We start from the raw sequence: 13,760 nt of genomic DNA on the forward strand, positions 1-13,760 counted from the left end.
GATGAAGCGAGAGGCCACGCCCTCCCTTGCATCTACCAATGGGTACCAGCAGATACTTTGAATGAGAGCCAGGGAGAGCAAAGAGCGCTCTGTTTTTATTTAAATATTTTTGAAATTTCAAAAATTTGCATGACGTCACGTTTGGGAGAGCAGTCATGGCATTTGGGGGAGCATTGCCCCTCCCTTCCCATGCCTAGATCTGTGAAAAAATGTGAACTTAAGTCACACCACCTGGACATTTGTAATTTTTCTGCATCTTGTGCTTTTAAAGAAGCAGTGCACATACATTGTCTGCTCGTTTATTTTGGGGGTTACATTCTAAAATTTACTTGTGATAGTTGAAATCCACAAAGTATGGCTACGGCTGTTTAAAGGCTGTAAAGCCCCTCACTACACACTTTATACACTTTTCTGACAGGTTTTAAGATCTTCAGACTTTTCTTTGTTGCCTAAACTCTTAAAGTTTAAACTTTTATAGAAAAACAAGCCTAGTATTTTAGATCAATAACAAAGATCTGATCAGTAGAAACATTTCCATAATTTTAGCAAACTGAACGCATTGGCAGGTTTAGCTCCCATCCCAAAAAAGTTTGGGGTTCCCTGACTGACAGTACAGACCAAAAGTTTGGACACACCTTCCCATTCATTTGAATGAGAAGGTGTGTCCAAACTTTTGGTCTGTACTGTATCTTTTCAAATCCGGCTAGACTGCGGTTGTATTTGACTATGTTTTTTTTCCCCCCCTTTGCTTATGGTCACTTTTATTGACTTTATTTTTTCACAAGTATCTGTCAGGAGTTAAGCCTCTGTGTTCCCATCTGACCACCAGAGGGAGCCATCTCCTGAATATTGACCTTCACCTGACCTCTGTTATCTCCTATCAGCCACTGCTAACAGTGCCTGGACTTTCCATTAGCTGTTTTCTCATACAGGTATCATCACAACTGTATTTATTCAGGTACCAAGTTTTGCTCTGTGCAAAGTCTTGTTTGTTTCCTCCTCAACAGTCTGAACATTGTTTTACTTCTAACCTTTGAAGTAATTTGCCCTTTGTCTGATCGACTACATCTAGCTTCTCCCTTGTCAAGTTTGTGCTGCCTGATTATTTGCAGACTGGCTGGTTTTCTCCTTAACCATCCACTCGTGCCTTGTATATGTTTCCTGTTGTACGTTTCTAATAAACACTCGTCCTGACAAAGAGATGTTTGATATTGTAATATAGAACAACAAAAAAACATACCAGGACAGATCTGTTAAATTTACAAAAATCATTCAATGTAATATACAGTTGATAAATACCATAACAAAAACATCTTTATCTACAATGTCATCAGAAAATCTTCTTTTTGCAAACAGCAGTACAGCCGTGAGCCCGTAAAAAGAAAATGTTCATGCACGTTTACTGAATGCCCGTGGACAAAAGGGCGTAGCCAACACTGAACACATAAGGGAAAGTGAGGGTGAAGTAGGTGAGTTTAGACGCATCACATGAATTACTCATTTTAATTAACACCCTGAACCCTGCGCATTGTGCAGGGAGCCCGTTTGTGCTGTTCACGTGATGCATGCTCCTTCTATGAAGCCTGACTCATGGAAATGAGGAAATTAGATAATCAGAGTATAAATTGTGTGGACATCCTACAGACATCTTACAGTCACCTGCACACCCTGTCTGGGCAGCACTTGTACACAGTCAGTAGGGAGTCACTATATGCACCTTACTGACTGGAGTGCACCGTACGACAGCGTCACAGTGGAACTGTAAGGGTTCTGTGGACTCAGACAACCAGTCAGTATCTGCTGTGACCAACATTTGCCTAATGAAGTGCGACACATCTCCATCTTGATATGGCGCACCTGCGAGGATGGATTGTCTTGGCAAAGGAGAAGTGCTCACTATCACAGATTTAGACAGATTTGTGAACAATATTTCAGAGAATTGGTTATTTTGTGTATGTGGAAAATGTTTCACATCTTTGAGTTCATACCATAAAAAATGAGAGCAATAACAAAAGTGTTGCGTTTATATTTTTGGTCAGTGTAGATCAAACCCGGTCCCGCTTTGCCCACTGTTTGCGGCCCCACCTCCCGCCCGTATCATTGACAGCTCCCCCGCCTGTACTTTCAGCCGCGTTTTGGACGTTTGGCGTCGGGTTTTTCAGTTTTTGTCGACTTGGAGGGTTATGGCATTGAGGAGCGGTCTTGGGTCTCCCATTCTCTTATCCTGGATTCTTCCCTCATTGATGATTTCTTCTGGGCCCATCCTGACAGACATTCTGGACCACCTGGAGGCAGTCGTTGAGGGTGGTGGTGGGGGGGGGGGTACTGTAATGGTACGCCTGGGAGTCCTCTCCTTCCCCCTCCCCTCTCTTTCTCCCCAGATTGGACCCAGCTGTCGGCACTCACCTCATTAGTCCTCTTGCTATTTGAGATGAACCTTCTCCAGCATTCATCACCAGTTCGTTTCCCTCTATGGAAATTCAACCACAAGTGCCGACCTGGGTTCATTGACCTACACCCTCCACCTGGCTTACGCCTGAATTCCCAACCTCCAGCCATGCCGCGACTCCAAGCCACGCAGCCGTACCATCTACCTCCACATCTGACTTCACCAGCCGCTCCAAACTTGTGCTTTGCATCAGTCAATGGAAAAAACCACACTCACCGTCTGGACCTGATTCTGTTTCCATCGCCTCTGGAACTCGCGCTCCTCCATCACTCACAAGAACCCTTCCACTTCATATCATCCTGGGAAATAAACCAGTGACTTTATCCACTCCTGTGTCTGTGATCTTTCCGGTTTTCGAGCGTCATCACAAATCATGACACATCCTCTTCAATGCTCACCTCACTTCAGCCGTACTAATCTTTGTTACTTCCTGCTCCACAGTCACTGCTTATATGTTTTGTTGAAAATATGTCAAACGAGTGTATAAACGAACACAATCAAAACAGTGTTAAAAAAATATTATTTCATCGTAGTTATACCTTCAAAACATTTATTAGGAAGCATATTCAGACAATAACCACATAAAAGTTGTTTTAAAAAAAGGTTTTAAGGAAATAGAAATACAAATCCCTGACAAATGTGAGACATTCAAGAAATACATCAAAATAGTTTAAAAAAGTAATACGATCCCAGACTACATTCCAAGGTCCAGACTTCCTCTACTGTCTAAACATTGTGCTCTTAGTTGCATTAAGTTTTATTTAAACTTTGAGGTTTGTGTGTTTTTCTCTTCTTTTGGAAAAAAAATAAAATGAATTAAGTTAGAAAATTAACTGAGTAAAGTAAAAACCCCATGATTCACACTCACAATGCTTTTGGCACTCAGAGACTGAGTGATACAAGTGTTGATACAGTGTTGACAAACGACAACTCCTTGTAATTTGGTATGTGTTTCCACTGACACAAACCATGCAGCTGAGTTTGTCAGGCTTTTCAAATGTTCAATTTCCACAACAAGCATCTCCTTGATGTCATTCTTGAGCCTGTGAAAAATCGCTAAACCAAATGCAGAAGATGTAGAGAGTCTCTTTGTTAGATGATTGTTACTGACTGCTAGAAAATGTTAAACAAACTATTACAGAAATAAAATATGGCCTGGATGTCATATAATAAAATAAAATAAAAACATTATAACCCTTCTGAAAAAAATCTCAAACGTACGTTATTGACAGCTGCGTGGACAACTTTGTCAAATGTGTAATATGTAAACGTTGCTGCATCCACAGGTCTAAAATCATCGCAGTGCTTTGTGTTGGATTTCTAACCCTGCCTTGGTTCTACTGCACCGTAGAAGGTATTCTGTCCTAAAGTGCAAGAGTTCCTCAACATCACAGCCCAGTTCTTCTATTCTTGCCTGTTTTAGTGATTTCCCCTGGTTTGGTCTGTTGGTGGACGGCACATGTAGGACTCTGATGATAGGCAGTTGTGGGTGGAGGTTGTGTGGCAGCTGGTGGGCCAGGACCATGTCCCAAGCATCCACCAGATGGACATTCAGTCCCTTGAAGACGGCCCGCAGCAGCTTATCACCCTGTATAGAATACCAGTCGCTGTTGGTCAGTGTTTCATAGACGGTCAAAGCTTTGGGGTTTGCTGTCCGGATGACCACCAGCGTACGTGGCGCTCTGGACAGCAGCCGCACCACCGCCTTGCGGATGTTCTGTAGACGTCGAATGTAAAAATCGACAGGAAAAGTGCTGAAGTGCGACCAGACACCGATGACTACGACAGTGTTGGGGCCTCCGTCTATGTGGTCTAGTTCATTGGCAACATAACGCAGCTGAGTCACAGGAATATTAGCAAAACGGATAGGAGGACCGTGGCAGCGGTAAGTCACCAAGATGTTGTTTGGGTAGTCCAAGGCCAGGAGAGGTCCACCTTGTTTGGAGCTGTGCAGGTCAAACTTCTTGAGATCTTGAAGAAAAACAGGTTTGTAACAAAATATATCAGTTCTGAGAAAACCCCACCCTGATGGACAGATACCTGGAAATGATGCAAGGAAGTATTCAAACCACTGTCTGATGGTGGAGTCTCCAAACAGGTGGAGCCCCTTCCCTCTCAGACACTGACTGACTGCTGTGGAGGAATTGAACTGGTGTACTTTGGTTCCATCTAGTGGTCTCCAGGCACCATGATAGTAATAACCAGAAGGTTCTGTCCTCACAATGTCACCGATCCCCCTGGTTTGGTCTGAAAAGAAGATAAAATGGTCAATAACACATGGTGTATACATAAATTAGATTAAATGTACTTTTACTTAATGAAGGAAAGATCTGGTGGATCAGACTAACAGCCTGCGGTTCTGATGAACTGCCAGAAAAACTCATTATTTCTGTTCTAGTCTCCTGATTGCTATTTAAAATGTAAACATATTTCATTAAGGTGTTTCTAGACTTTATTCACCATAAATACCAAGTAAAGGGGATTTATTCTTTTGTTTTTTTGTCACTGAAACAGTTTCAGGACACACTACAGAGACTGGATCTCTGTTTTGAAAGGGCTGTAGGAGGTCAGAGAAGGAGCTCGGACTGCTGTTCTCTGAACCCAGAAAACCCAACAGAGAGACGGACAGGTTTTACCTTCTCTTGGGTGCACACTTATGTTGGGATGGGTTGATGGAGGAATGGAGACCTTCATATTGATGCCACTGAATTAAAGCAAAGGAAATTTCACAGGTCACAGGCACTAATCAGCAGGAAAAGTCATTTGAGAGATTTGAGTCAGTCTAAATTAAATTTTAAGAAACATTTGGACATTTGGTAAATGTAAAGAAATAACAAATTAAGATGAAATAACAAGATTAGATTCATTAGATCAACTGGGTCACAGAGAGACGGAAGTACCACTGTTTCCATCACCTTCTGTACAAAATTAGACAGTGAAAAAAATCTATGTGGACTTCAAGACATTTACACCATTCTGACAGAATGTAGCAGATTTCCAGCTCACCTCTGAAAGAGCATCTCTTCCTGAGGTTTGATGTTTTTCCTAAATCCTCCCGTGGCATGAGTGACCCGGGCATCACAGCTCAGTTTCTTTGGCTTGTAGCAGAACCACTGCTCACCTGTGTGCAGGTCAGTGTAGTTGCACAGTTGCTGCTGAGTTGCATTAATGTAAACGTTACAGGTGGTGGTTTCAGTCAGAGAGCCTGAGCGGAAGAGACTCTGGAAGTAAATTCTGTGAGGCTGCATACGGTTTAGTTGCTGGAGCACAGTGACTGCCTCACTCGAGTGAACCAGGATCACCTGATGGAAAACACAAGATCAACCCTTACTTAAGGTGGAATGACTTTATATGTGAATTGCTGTTACATATTAGGTTTAAATAATACAGTTTTGGACATTGTTTTGACAAAAGATAAGTCCATTTAAAAACGTATCATTGCCAGTGGCTTTTGGTTACCCTGATTTATTTTGTGTTTTAACCATTAGGGAAAACAGTTATTAGTCTAAAGAAGTGGAGACAAGAAATTTCTGGGTTCTCCTTCAGCAGGAATGTGTTGGGGTCATAACCTGCAACTGTCCATCAGTAATAACTTGACATTCCTGTTAAATGATGCCTAAATTAGAACATTGGACAGACTGCTACCTAAAAGATGGGCTAAACACACAAAACTGTTTTTGTAAATAAATGAATTGTTACAACAACTTCATAACTCTACTGTTTATAGTACAATATTAATTACACAATATAATATATAATAATATTTGTTCATTTAAAGGAGGGTCTAAGGGCAGGGATGCCACGTTTAGTGTGTTTAGTTTAGTTTAGCACTCAGCTAATGAATTCTATGACTTAATGTTCATGTTTATTATACAATTACCGGTATGAAGCCCATTGAATGTCATGGGTATCTCTGTCAGTTCTCTCCCCCTCTACATCCACGAGTGTCCACCTGGGAGATATTTGTCACGATCCGCTTCCACTCTCGCCTTGGCTCCCAAGACATCAGGTGATCCTCTCCCCAAGTCTCGCTCCGCTCCAGTGACGCCTCACTTCCAGCCGAGCTCCCAAGACTCCACGAGTGGCTGCTACGTTGCCTCAACTCCAGAGCTCCAAGCTACTAACCACAACAACCTGACCTGTTAGTTTTCCTGCCTGGAAAATTAAAGACTCTTTGCTTCTCGCTACTCGCCTGAGTTTTCTTCTGGGTTTTAAGCATCTGGGTCTGCCACGTCATACAAATCATGACATTGAGATGACTATTGTTGTAAATATTTGGCTATATAAATAAAATTCAATTGAATTAATTAAAGTCTTCTATCTGTACTTTGAATGTAAACAAGAACTGCAGTCAGAAGAAACATCTTGTACAGAAAGAACAAGTACAAATAGACTGAATAGACAATTTTCTTGTTCTAGAATTACCTGGACTTGCACATTTCCTTCCCACAGTAAAGGGAATAGAGCCGAGTAGCTGCCGTTGAGATGGTCCACCACTTTTCCTGCCACACCTGCCAGAAGACTGGGACTGTGCAGCCGGGCCAGTAGGAAATCTCCTCCATATTTCTTTGGCTTACCGTGGAAGTTATACATCTTTATTAAAACCCCCAGCTCATCTCCAACATGCCACTGCCCCCCTGCTCTCTTTGGGAGAACAGTGAAGGTGCTGTGCCGTGGATCACTGGTGTCATTCCAAGAAAAGTTTAGTGGAAGAGGTGGAGTTGAAGGCCAAGCAGTTACGTTTTTCAGGAAGTCCAGTTCAACAGCTTCCTTTGAGGGCTGTTGATGGGTAGGCAGGGAGCTCTTCACCTGGTCAGGTTTGACGTAAGCCGCCATGAAAACAAGGATTTGTTTATTCGGACTCTGGAAGAAGGGTTGGAGAGTGTAAAAGGATTAGTTGGAATACTGTACTTTTGTAATACTACGGCATAAAGTGTTTAAATACATTGGTTGCAATTCAATGCAATCTAGTGGCTTCAAAGTGTACCTTAAAACAGTGTTTCCCAACCCTGGTCCTCTGGGAACACTGTCCAGAATTCTTTCAATGCAACCCTGCTCAAACACACCTGCCTTTCATGACTGCCATTGTCAGGCTTCTGCAGAACCTGATGATCATTTGAATCAGGTGTGCATAGGACAACATGCAAAACATGCAGGTAAGTGGGCCCTAAGGGCCAGGGCTGAGAAACACTGCTTTAGGGTACACTTTGAAACCACTACTATGCATTGGATTGACAACAGGCTGTGATAGGCTAATGATGTAACCATGACTACTTCCTACAAGGACACTGCACTAAAAAAGACTTATTGTTTTGTTTTTCCAAACACGTTCCATCTTCCACTGAACTATTCAAATGGTCTCTAAACTGAACCCGAGGGCTCCACATTCCTGACTTAAGGCCTGTTCACACCGGGACGAATTTCACCGTCGTTGACGTTTAACGTTGTTGAACGTCGTTGACGTTTAACGCCTCGTGACTAAACAAAGGGCACCAATGAGAGTGTGCACACCGACGTGAAAAAACGCCACGCGTCAAAGCGTAAAAAAAACCGCCTCGGGTTCGTTTTTTTTTTTCGACGCGTCGAAATCTACTCGACCAATGAGAATGGCGCTTTTGCACACGTGTCTGGAGCTTCTGAAGTTACAGTAAAACACAACTTGGGGCCGCTCAAACACAAAACTGCCTTGCTGAGCACACATACCAGCGTAGAAGATAGACGCCGAGTAGCGTCTACACTGCCGCGATAAATAATGACGGACATTCTAAAATATCCCCGAACCAAGCACCAGTTGGAGCTACTGGTGCTTGAAATATTCATGTTTTCTTTGTATGATTCTGACAATCGCGTAAATACTTGCTCTCTTCTTCTGAGTGAAAAGCGACTTTAAGAAGCGTAAAGTTGCGCAGCGCCACCTTATGTACAGGAGTACTTCTGTTTACATTAAGCGCCATCTAACGTCAGGGAATGAAATTGCATGTTCGCTCGGCTCATCGTCAGCGCCTGGGTGTGAACACAAAAAACGTGGCAAAAAACGCTGGCAAATAACGCCTGGCGAATATTCGTCCCGGTGTGTACGGGCCTTTAATCAGGGAGGGTGAAACTGAAGAACTGTTTTACTGTTTTGATCTAAAAGACTAAAAAGCATAAAAATGACCTCATTTGTAACTGTTTATCAAAGCCACTTAGGGGAAAAAGTACATTCATTATATGAAGACACTATTTGCTTTAACGGTTTCATTATTTGAACCATTTTTCCCAGAAGAATCTACCAAATCAGTTTAGGAGAAAAGAAGGAGTCATATTTTGACTGCAGCAGGAGTAAACTGCTGGAGGAGTTACTCCACCTGAGATTCTTGCTTTACAATAAGTACCACAAGGGGCGGATGACATCACAACACCATTTTACATGGCATTAGTTGAATTTCCCAGTTTGGGATCAATAAAGTATCTTTATCACATCATCGACCCTTTGTTTAAATGAAAAAAATCAATATTTGTAATCATCTAGTAGAAAATATTAAGTGTATAATTTTCTGTCTTTTCTTATTTTCGAAAAAGCAGAACAGGGCATTTCAATTAGTTGGCAAATTTGTTTTGGTGCTGCAGCCTTCACCTTATTCAGGCAATCAAGAGCACTTCTCATTTTTGTACAATTTACTTTTAAAGTAGGAGTCAGGTCTATTAAAAACAACCATTTATTAATCAGCTAGATGGGGTCACATTTGGTAACTAATATCATCACTGTTCCTCCACTCAACATGTCCAAACCATCTCCATCTGCTTCCCTGCATTTATCTCCAGAACATCTACCATGACCTGTTCCTCTGACAGATTCATTCTGATCCATCCTGGTCCCAAAGAGAACCTCAACATCTTCATCTCTGCTCCCTCCAGCTCTACCTCCTGCCTCTGCATCAGAGTCTCTAAATCAACAACATGGCTGCTTTCCTTTCATTCTTCATGACACTCTTGAGTCACACACATCACACCTGAAATCTTACTCCACCCCTTCCAACCTGCTTGCAGACGCCTCTTCACCTGTTTCTGCTGTGTAAGCTCACTCTTCCTCTCTAATTTACACACAGATACTCTGTTTTGCTCCTGCTGACCTTCATTCCTTTCCTTTCCAGACCAAATCTCCACCTCTCTAGACATCCCTTTACCTGCTCTCTGGTCTTGCTGCAGATCACAGTGTCATCTGCAAACATCATGAACCACAGAGGTTTCTGTCTCACATAATCCATCAGTCTGTTCAATCTTCTTTGGTCACTCCAGACTTCCTCATCTAAACCACAGCTCCTCTCTCTGGATACATGATAATAGATTATCTTTGGCACACTAAAGATTTTTTTTAATGAAATTAGTTATTTTTGCAGCATTTTCTCCTACCCAGAAGTACACCTCAATCTCTCAGGCACTGCCTTCCACTCCATGTGGGTGCATGGATGACCAATGTGAGGACTCACTTGTTTTCATGGATTTTTGTAGAAAATACTGCTTTAAATTTGTTTTTTTTATGAGGAATTAACATTATGATACACTTAAAAGCTCATAAAAGTTCATTTTGCATGATACAGACCCTGGTTTCTGGTTTGGTCATCTTTATCTTTTGTTGTTCTGTAAAGTTTATGATAATTATGTTTGAGTTTCTGCTACATATGTCTCCGTCATGTCCTCCACACCAAATGTTACCTAATTAATAGCTTTTACTAAAGTTCACTTTTAGTGTGTTCTTTACCTCAAGACACTGCTTGTTGTAGAACAGGATTGTCAAAACACACACAGCCAAGAACAGAAAGATGGATCCATGCCGTAATGACAACATTCTGAGAGGATTGTTTTTTGTGATCAACCAATCAGCTAAATCAACAGGTTCTGGAACAAAAATGAAAAATAAAATAGTGGGTTTAGTCATTTTCAATCTGTTTAACCCTTGTGCTATCCTACGCACTTTAACATTGGGAGTTGGGTCATATAGACCCACTACACAGTGCTCTGAACCTTTTTCTTTAATGATTTGTGATCTTCACTGGTGTCCATGGATTACATGAAATCTTTCCACCTTTATCCACCTTTGTCATGGTAGGGAGAACACGTCAATGCAAGGGTGGGGTCATCTAAGATAGCACAAGGGATAAACACTGGATACTCACCTCTATTTTCTTCTGCTCTTTGGAGTAACAGCATATAGATTTTTATCTTAAAGTCCTAAACTTCCACCTGGGTTCCAGTACATAGCAGTTTTGCTTTGTTTGCGTCGCAACACGTATGTGCTATTCACTATTTTATTTTTCATTTTTGTTCCAGAACCTGTTGATTTAGCTGATTGGTTGATCACAAAAAACAATCCTCTCAGAATGTTGTCATTACGGCATGGATCCATCTTTCTGTTCTTGGCTGTGTGTGTTTTGACAATCCTGTTCTACAACAAGCAGTGTCTTGAGGTAAAGAACACACTAAAAGTGAACTTTAGTAAAAGCTATTAATTAGGTAACATTTGGTGTGGAGGACATGACGGAGACATATGTAGCAGAAACTCAAACATAATTATCATAAACTTTACAGAACAACAAAAGATAAAGATGACCAAACCAGAAACCAGGGTCTGTATCATGCAAAATGAACTTTTATGAGCTTTTAAGTGTATCATAATGTTAATTCCTCATAAAAAAAACAAATTTAAAGCAGTATTTTCTACAAAAATCCATGAAAACAAGTGAGTCCTCACATTGGTCATCCATGCACCCACATGGAGTGGAAGGCAGTGCCTGAGAGATTGAGGTGTACTTCTGGGTAGGAGAAAATGCTGCAAAAATAACTAATTTCATTAAAAAAAATCTTTAGTGTGCCAAAGATAATCTATTATCATGTATCCAGAGAGAGGAGCTGTGGTTTAGATGAGGAAGTCTGGAGTGACCAAAGAAGATTGAACAGACTGATGGATTATGTGAGACAGAAACCTCTGTGGTTCATGATGTTTGCAGATGACACTGTGATCTGCAGCAAGACCAGAGAGCAGGTAAAGGGATGTCTAGAGAGGTGGAGATTTGGTCTGGAAAGGAAAGGAATGAAGGTCAGCAGGAGCAAAACAGAGTATCTGTGTGTAAATTAGAGAGGAAGAGTGAGCTTACACAGCAGAAACAGGTGAAGAGGCGTCTGCAAGCAGGTTGGAAGGGGTGGAGTAAGATTTCAGGTGTGATGTGTGTGACTCAAGAGTGTCATGAAGAATGAAAGGAAAGCAGCCATGTTGTTGATTTAGAGACTCTGATGCAGAGGCAGGAGGTAGAGCTGGAGGGAGCAGAGATGAAGATGTTGAGGTTCTCTTTGGGACCAGGATGGATCAGAATGAATCTGTCAGAGGAACAGGTCATGGTAGATGTTCTGGAGATAAATGCAGGGAAGCAGATGGAGATGGTTTGGACATGTTGAGAGGAGGAACAGTGATGATGTTGGTGAAATGAAGATAAGGTTGGAGCTACAAGGAAAGAGGAAGACCAAAGAGGAGGTTCGTGGATGTAGAGAAGGAGGACATGAGAGGGGTTGATGTAAGTGAGGAGGATACAGAGGAGAGTGTTGGATGGAGGTGCGGCGCCCCCTAAAGGGAGAACTGGAGAAAAAACTCACACGTCTGTCTCAAAATTTTTAGAGGAAATGGTTACTGACAAAATTATGTACTAATGCAACAAACAGTCATTTTAATTATCTGTTGAGTGCTAAATATTATGAATCTTATAATAAATGGAAAAATGTTCTGGAAATATAAGAAAAATAATCTATGAAAAAACACAATTATTCTTGTGTCTTTATGAAAGAGGGATTTTTTAAAAACAAATTATTAAGAGTGTTTTAAAAAGTCACTTTAGATAAATCATATAAATCTAGCTGATTAATAAATGGTTGTTTTTAATTGACCTGAGTCCTATCTTGAAGTAAATTATACAAAAATGAGGAGCGCCCTTGAACACAGTGAAGGCTGTAGAACCAAAACAAGTAATTGAAATGCCCTTTTCTGCTTTTTTAACAATAAGAAAACAAAGACCGAAAATTATAAACATGTAATATTTTCGACTATGATTACAAATACCGATTTTTTTGTTTATTTAAACAAAGACTACATGATGCGATAAAGATACTTTATTGATCCCAAACTGGGAAATGCAACTAATGCCATGTTAAATGGTGTTTGTTACGTCCACAAGCGTACAAGTCTAGTGCTAGAGTGTACGCAACATAAACACACACAATGTAGGACTTTTAAGGGTTTTATTGAACATGGAGAGGAGGTAGGGACTAAGGTTGGGCCAAAAGAATGAAATAAATAGAACAAAACCCAGCTTGGCTATCAGAGCTCTAAAACTAAAACAAGAAAACAAAAGTCTCACTGACTTATCTATAAAGAGGTGATAAAACATACAAGGGTGGCACCAACTTACCTAGTGTGTCTAACAGAAAGCAAGCTACGTGAGATGTACAGGGTACCCTGTCTTACCTGTCCACAAACCTCCCACAATCTCCAGCACAAAGAGCTCAAAACATTCATCTGGTTGTGATCCAGAAAGAGCTCTGTCCTCAAGTGATTCCCAGGAGCTTATATGCAGGCCTGGTGGCGGACTCTGGGGCCTGATTACACAGCTTGTCAGGTCTCCACCAGGTGTCTTCACTCAGAACTGGAAGTACATGCAGAGGAAGGAAACAAAAGAAAGACAATGAAAAACCCCTGCATGTAACACCTCCACCCATACAAGACCAAACACTTTTGGTACAATGCAAGAAAAAAAAAGAATTCTCATTCCAGGATTGCTCTGGACAAAGCATCAGCCATCACATTTTCGGAGCCCTTTTTATGTTGTGTGTTCAAGTTGTAGTCTTGACAAATTAGGGACCACCTCATAAGACGCTGGTTGCTGTTGTACATTCGGGAGAGAAATACTAAAGGGTTGTGGTCCGCAAACACCTTTATCGGTACACAACTAGAGCCTAAATACACTTCGAAGTGTTGCAGGGCTAACAACAGTGCAAGTGTCTCCTTTTCTATTGTCGAGTAGTGTAGTTTGTGTTTGTTGAACTTGCAGGAGAAGTGTGTAACTGGGTGGTCAATGTTGTCCTCATCTTCTTGCAAAAGAACCGCGCCTGCTCCCACAGAACTACCATCCACTTCAAGCTTGAAAGGCCTGGAAGAGTTGGGAGCAGACAAGACAGGATTGCAGCACAGGATGCCTTTGAGTTTATTGAAAGCCTGCTGGCATTCGTTAGACCACACAAAAGGCACAGAAGGACTAGTCATCGATGTTAAGGGTGCAGCAACAGA

The 13,760-nt window shown here is 41.4% G+C and overlaps 1 protein-coding gene across 2 annotated transcripts; it reads right to left on the reverse strand.

Annotated features, from left to right (window-relative positions):
* Nucleotides 1-2,987: 2,987 nt before the first annotated feature.
* LOC101161718 (NXPE family member 3-like) lies at nt 2,988-7,307 on the reverse strand. 2 transcript variants are annotated; one of them, XM_078941697.1, is made up of 6 exons: nt 7,027-7,307; nt 6,875-6,960; nt 5,456-5,751; nt 5,086-5,153; nt 4,490-4,696; nt 2,988-4,420 (listed from the first exon to the last, which is right to left on the reverse strand). In XM_078941697.1, the coding sequence occupies exons 1-6, from the start codon at nt 7,283-7,285 to the stop codon at nt 3,744-3,746; spliced, it is 1,593 nt and encodes a 530-aa protein (XP_078797823.1). In that variant the 5' UTR covers nt 7,286-7,307; the 3' UTR covers nt 2,988-3,743. The 2 variants fall into 2 exon arrangements, with proteins under 2 accessions (XP_078797823.1, XP_020558453.1); XM_020702794.3 differs by having other exon boundaries at nt 6,875-7,307.
* Between the last annotated feature and the right edge of the window lie 6,453 nt (nt 7,308-13,760).

This window comes from Oryzias latipes, chromosome 23 (assembly GCF_053564925.1).
Source record: "Oryzias latipes strain Hd-rR chromosome 23, Olatipes_Hd-rR_3.1".
NCBI lineage: Eukaryota > Metazoa > Chordata > Actinopteri > Beloniformes > Adrianichthyidae > Oryzias > Oryzias latipes.

Coding starts and splice junctions, on each gene's coding strand:
- LOC101161718 (XM_020702794.3), bottom strand. CDS start 7,285: ATGGCGGCTTACGTCAAACCTGACCAGGTGAAGAGCTCCCTGCCTACC. Junction 5,752..6,874: donor AAGGAAATGTGCAAGTCCAG/GTAATTCTAGAA, acceptor GTTTTCCATCAG/GTGATCCTGGTTCACTCGAG. Junction 4,421..4,489: donor CTTCCTTGCATCATTTCCAG/GTATCTGTCCAT, acceptor TTTTTCTTCAAG/ATCTCAAGAAGTTTGACCTG.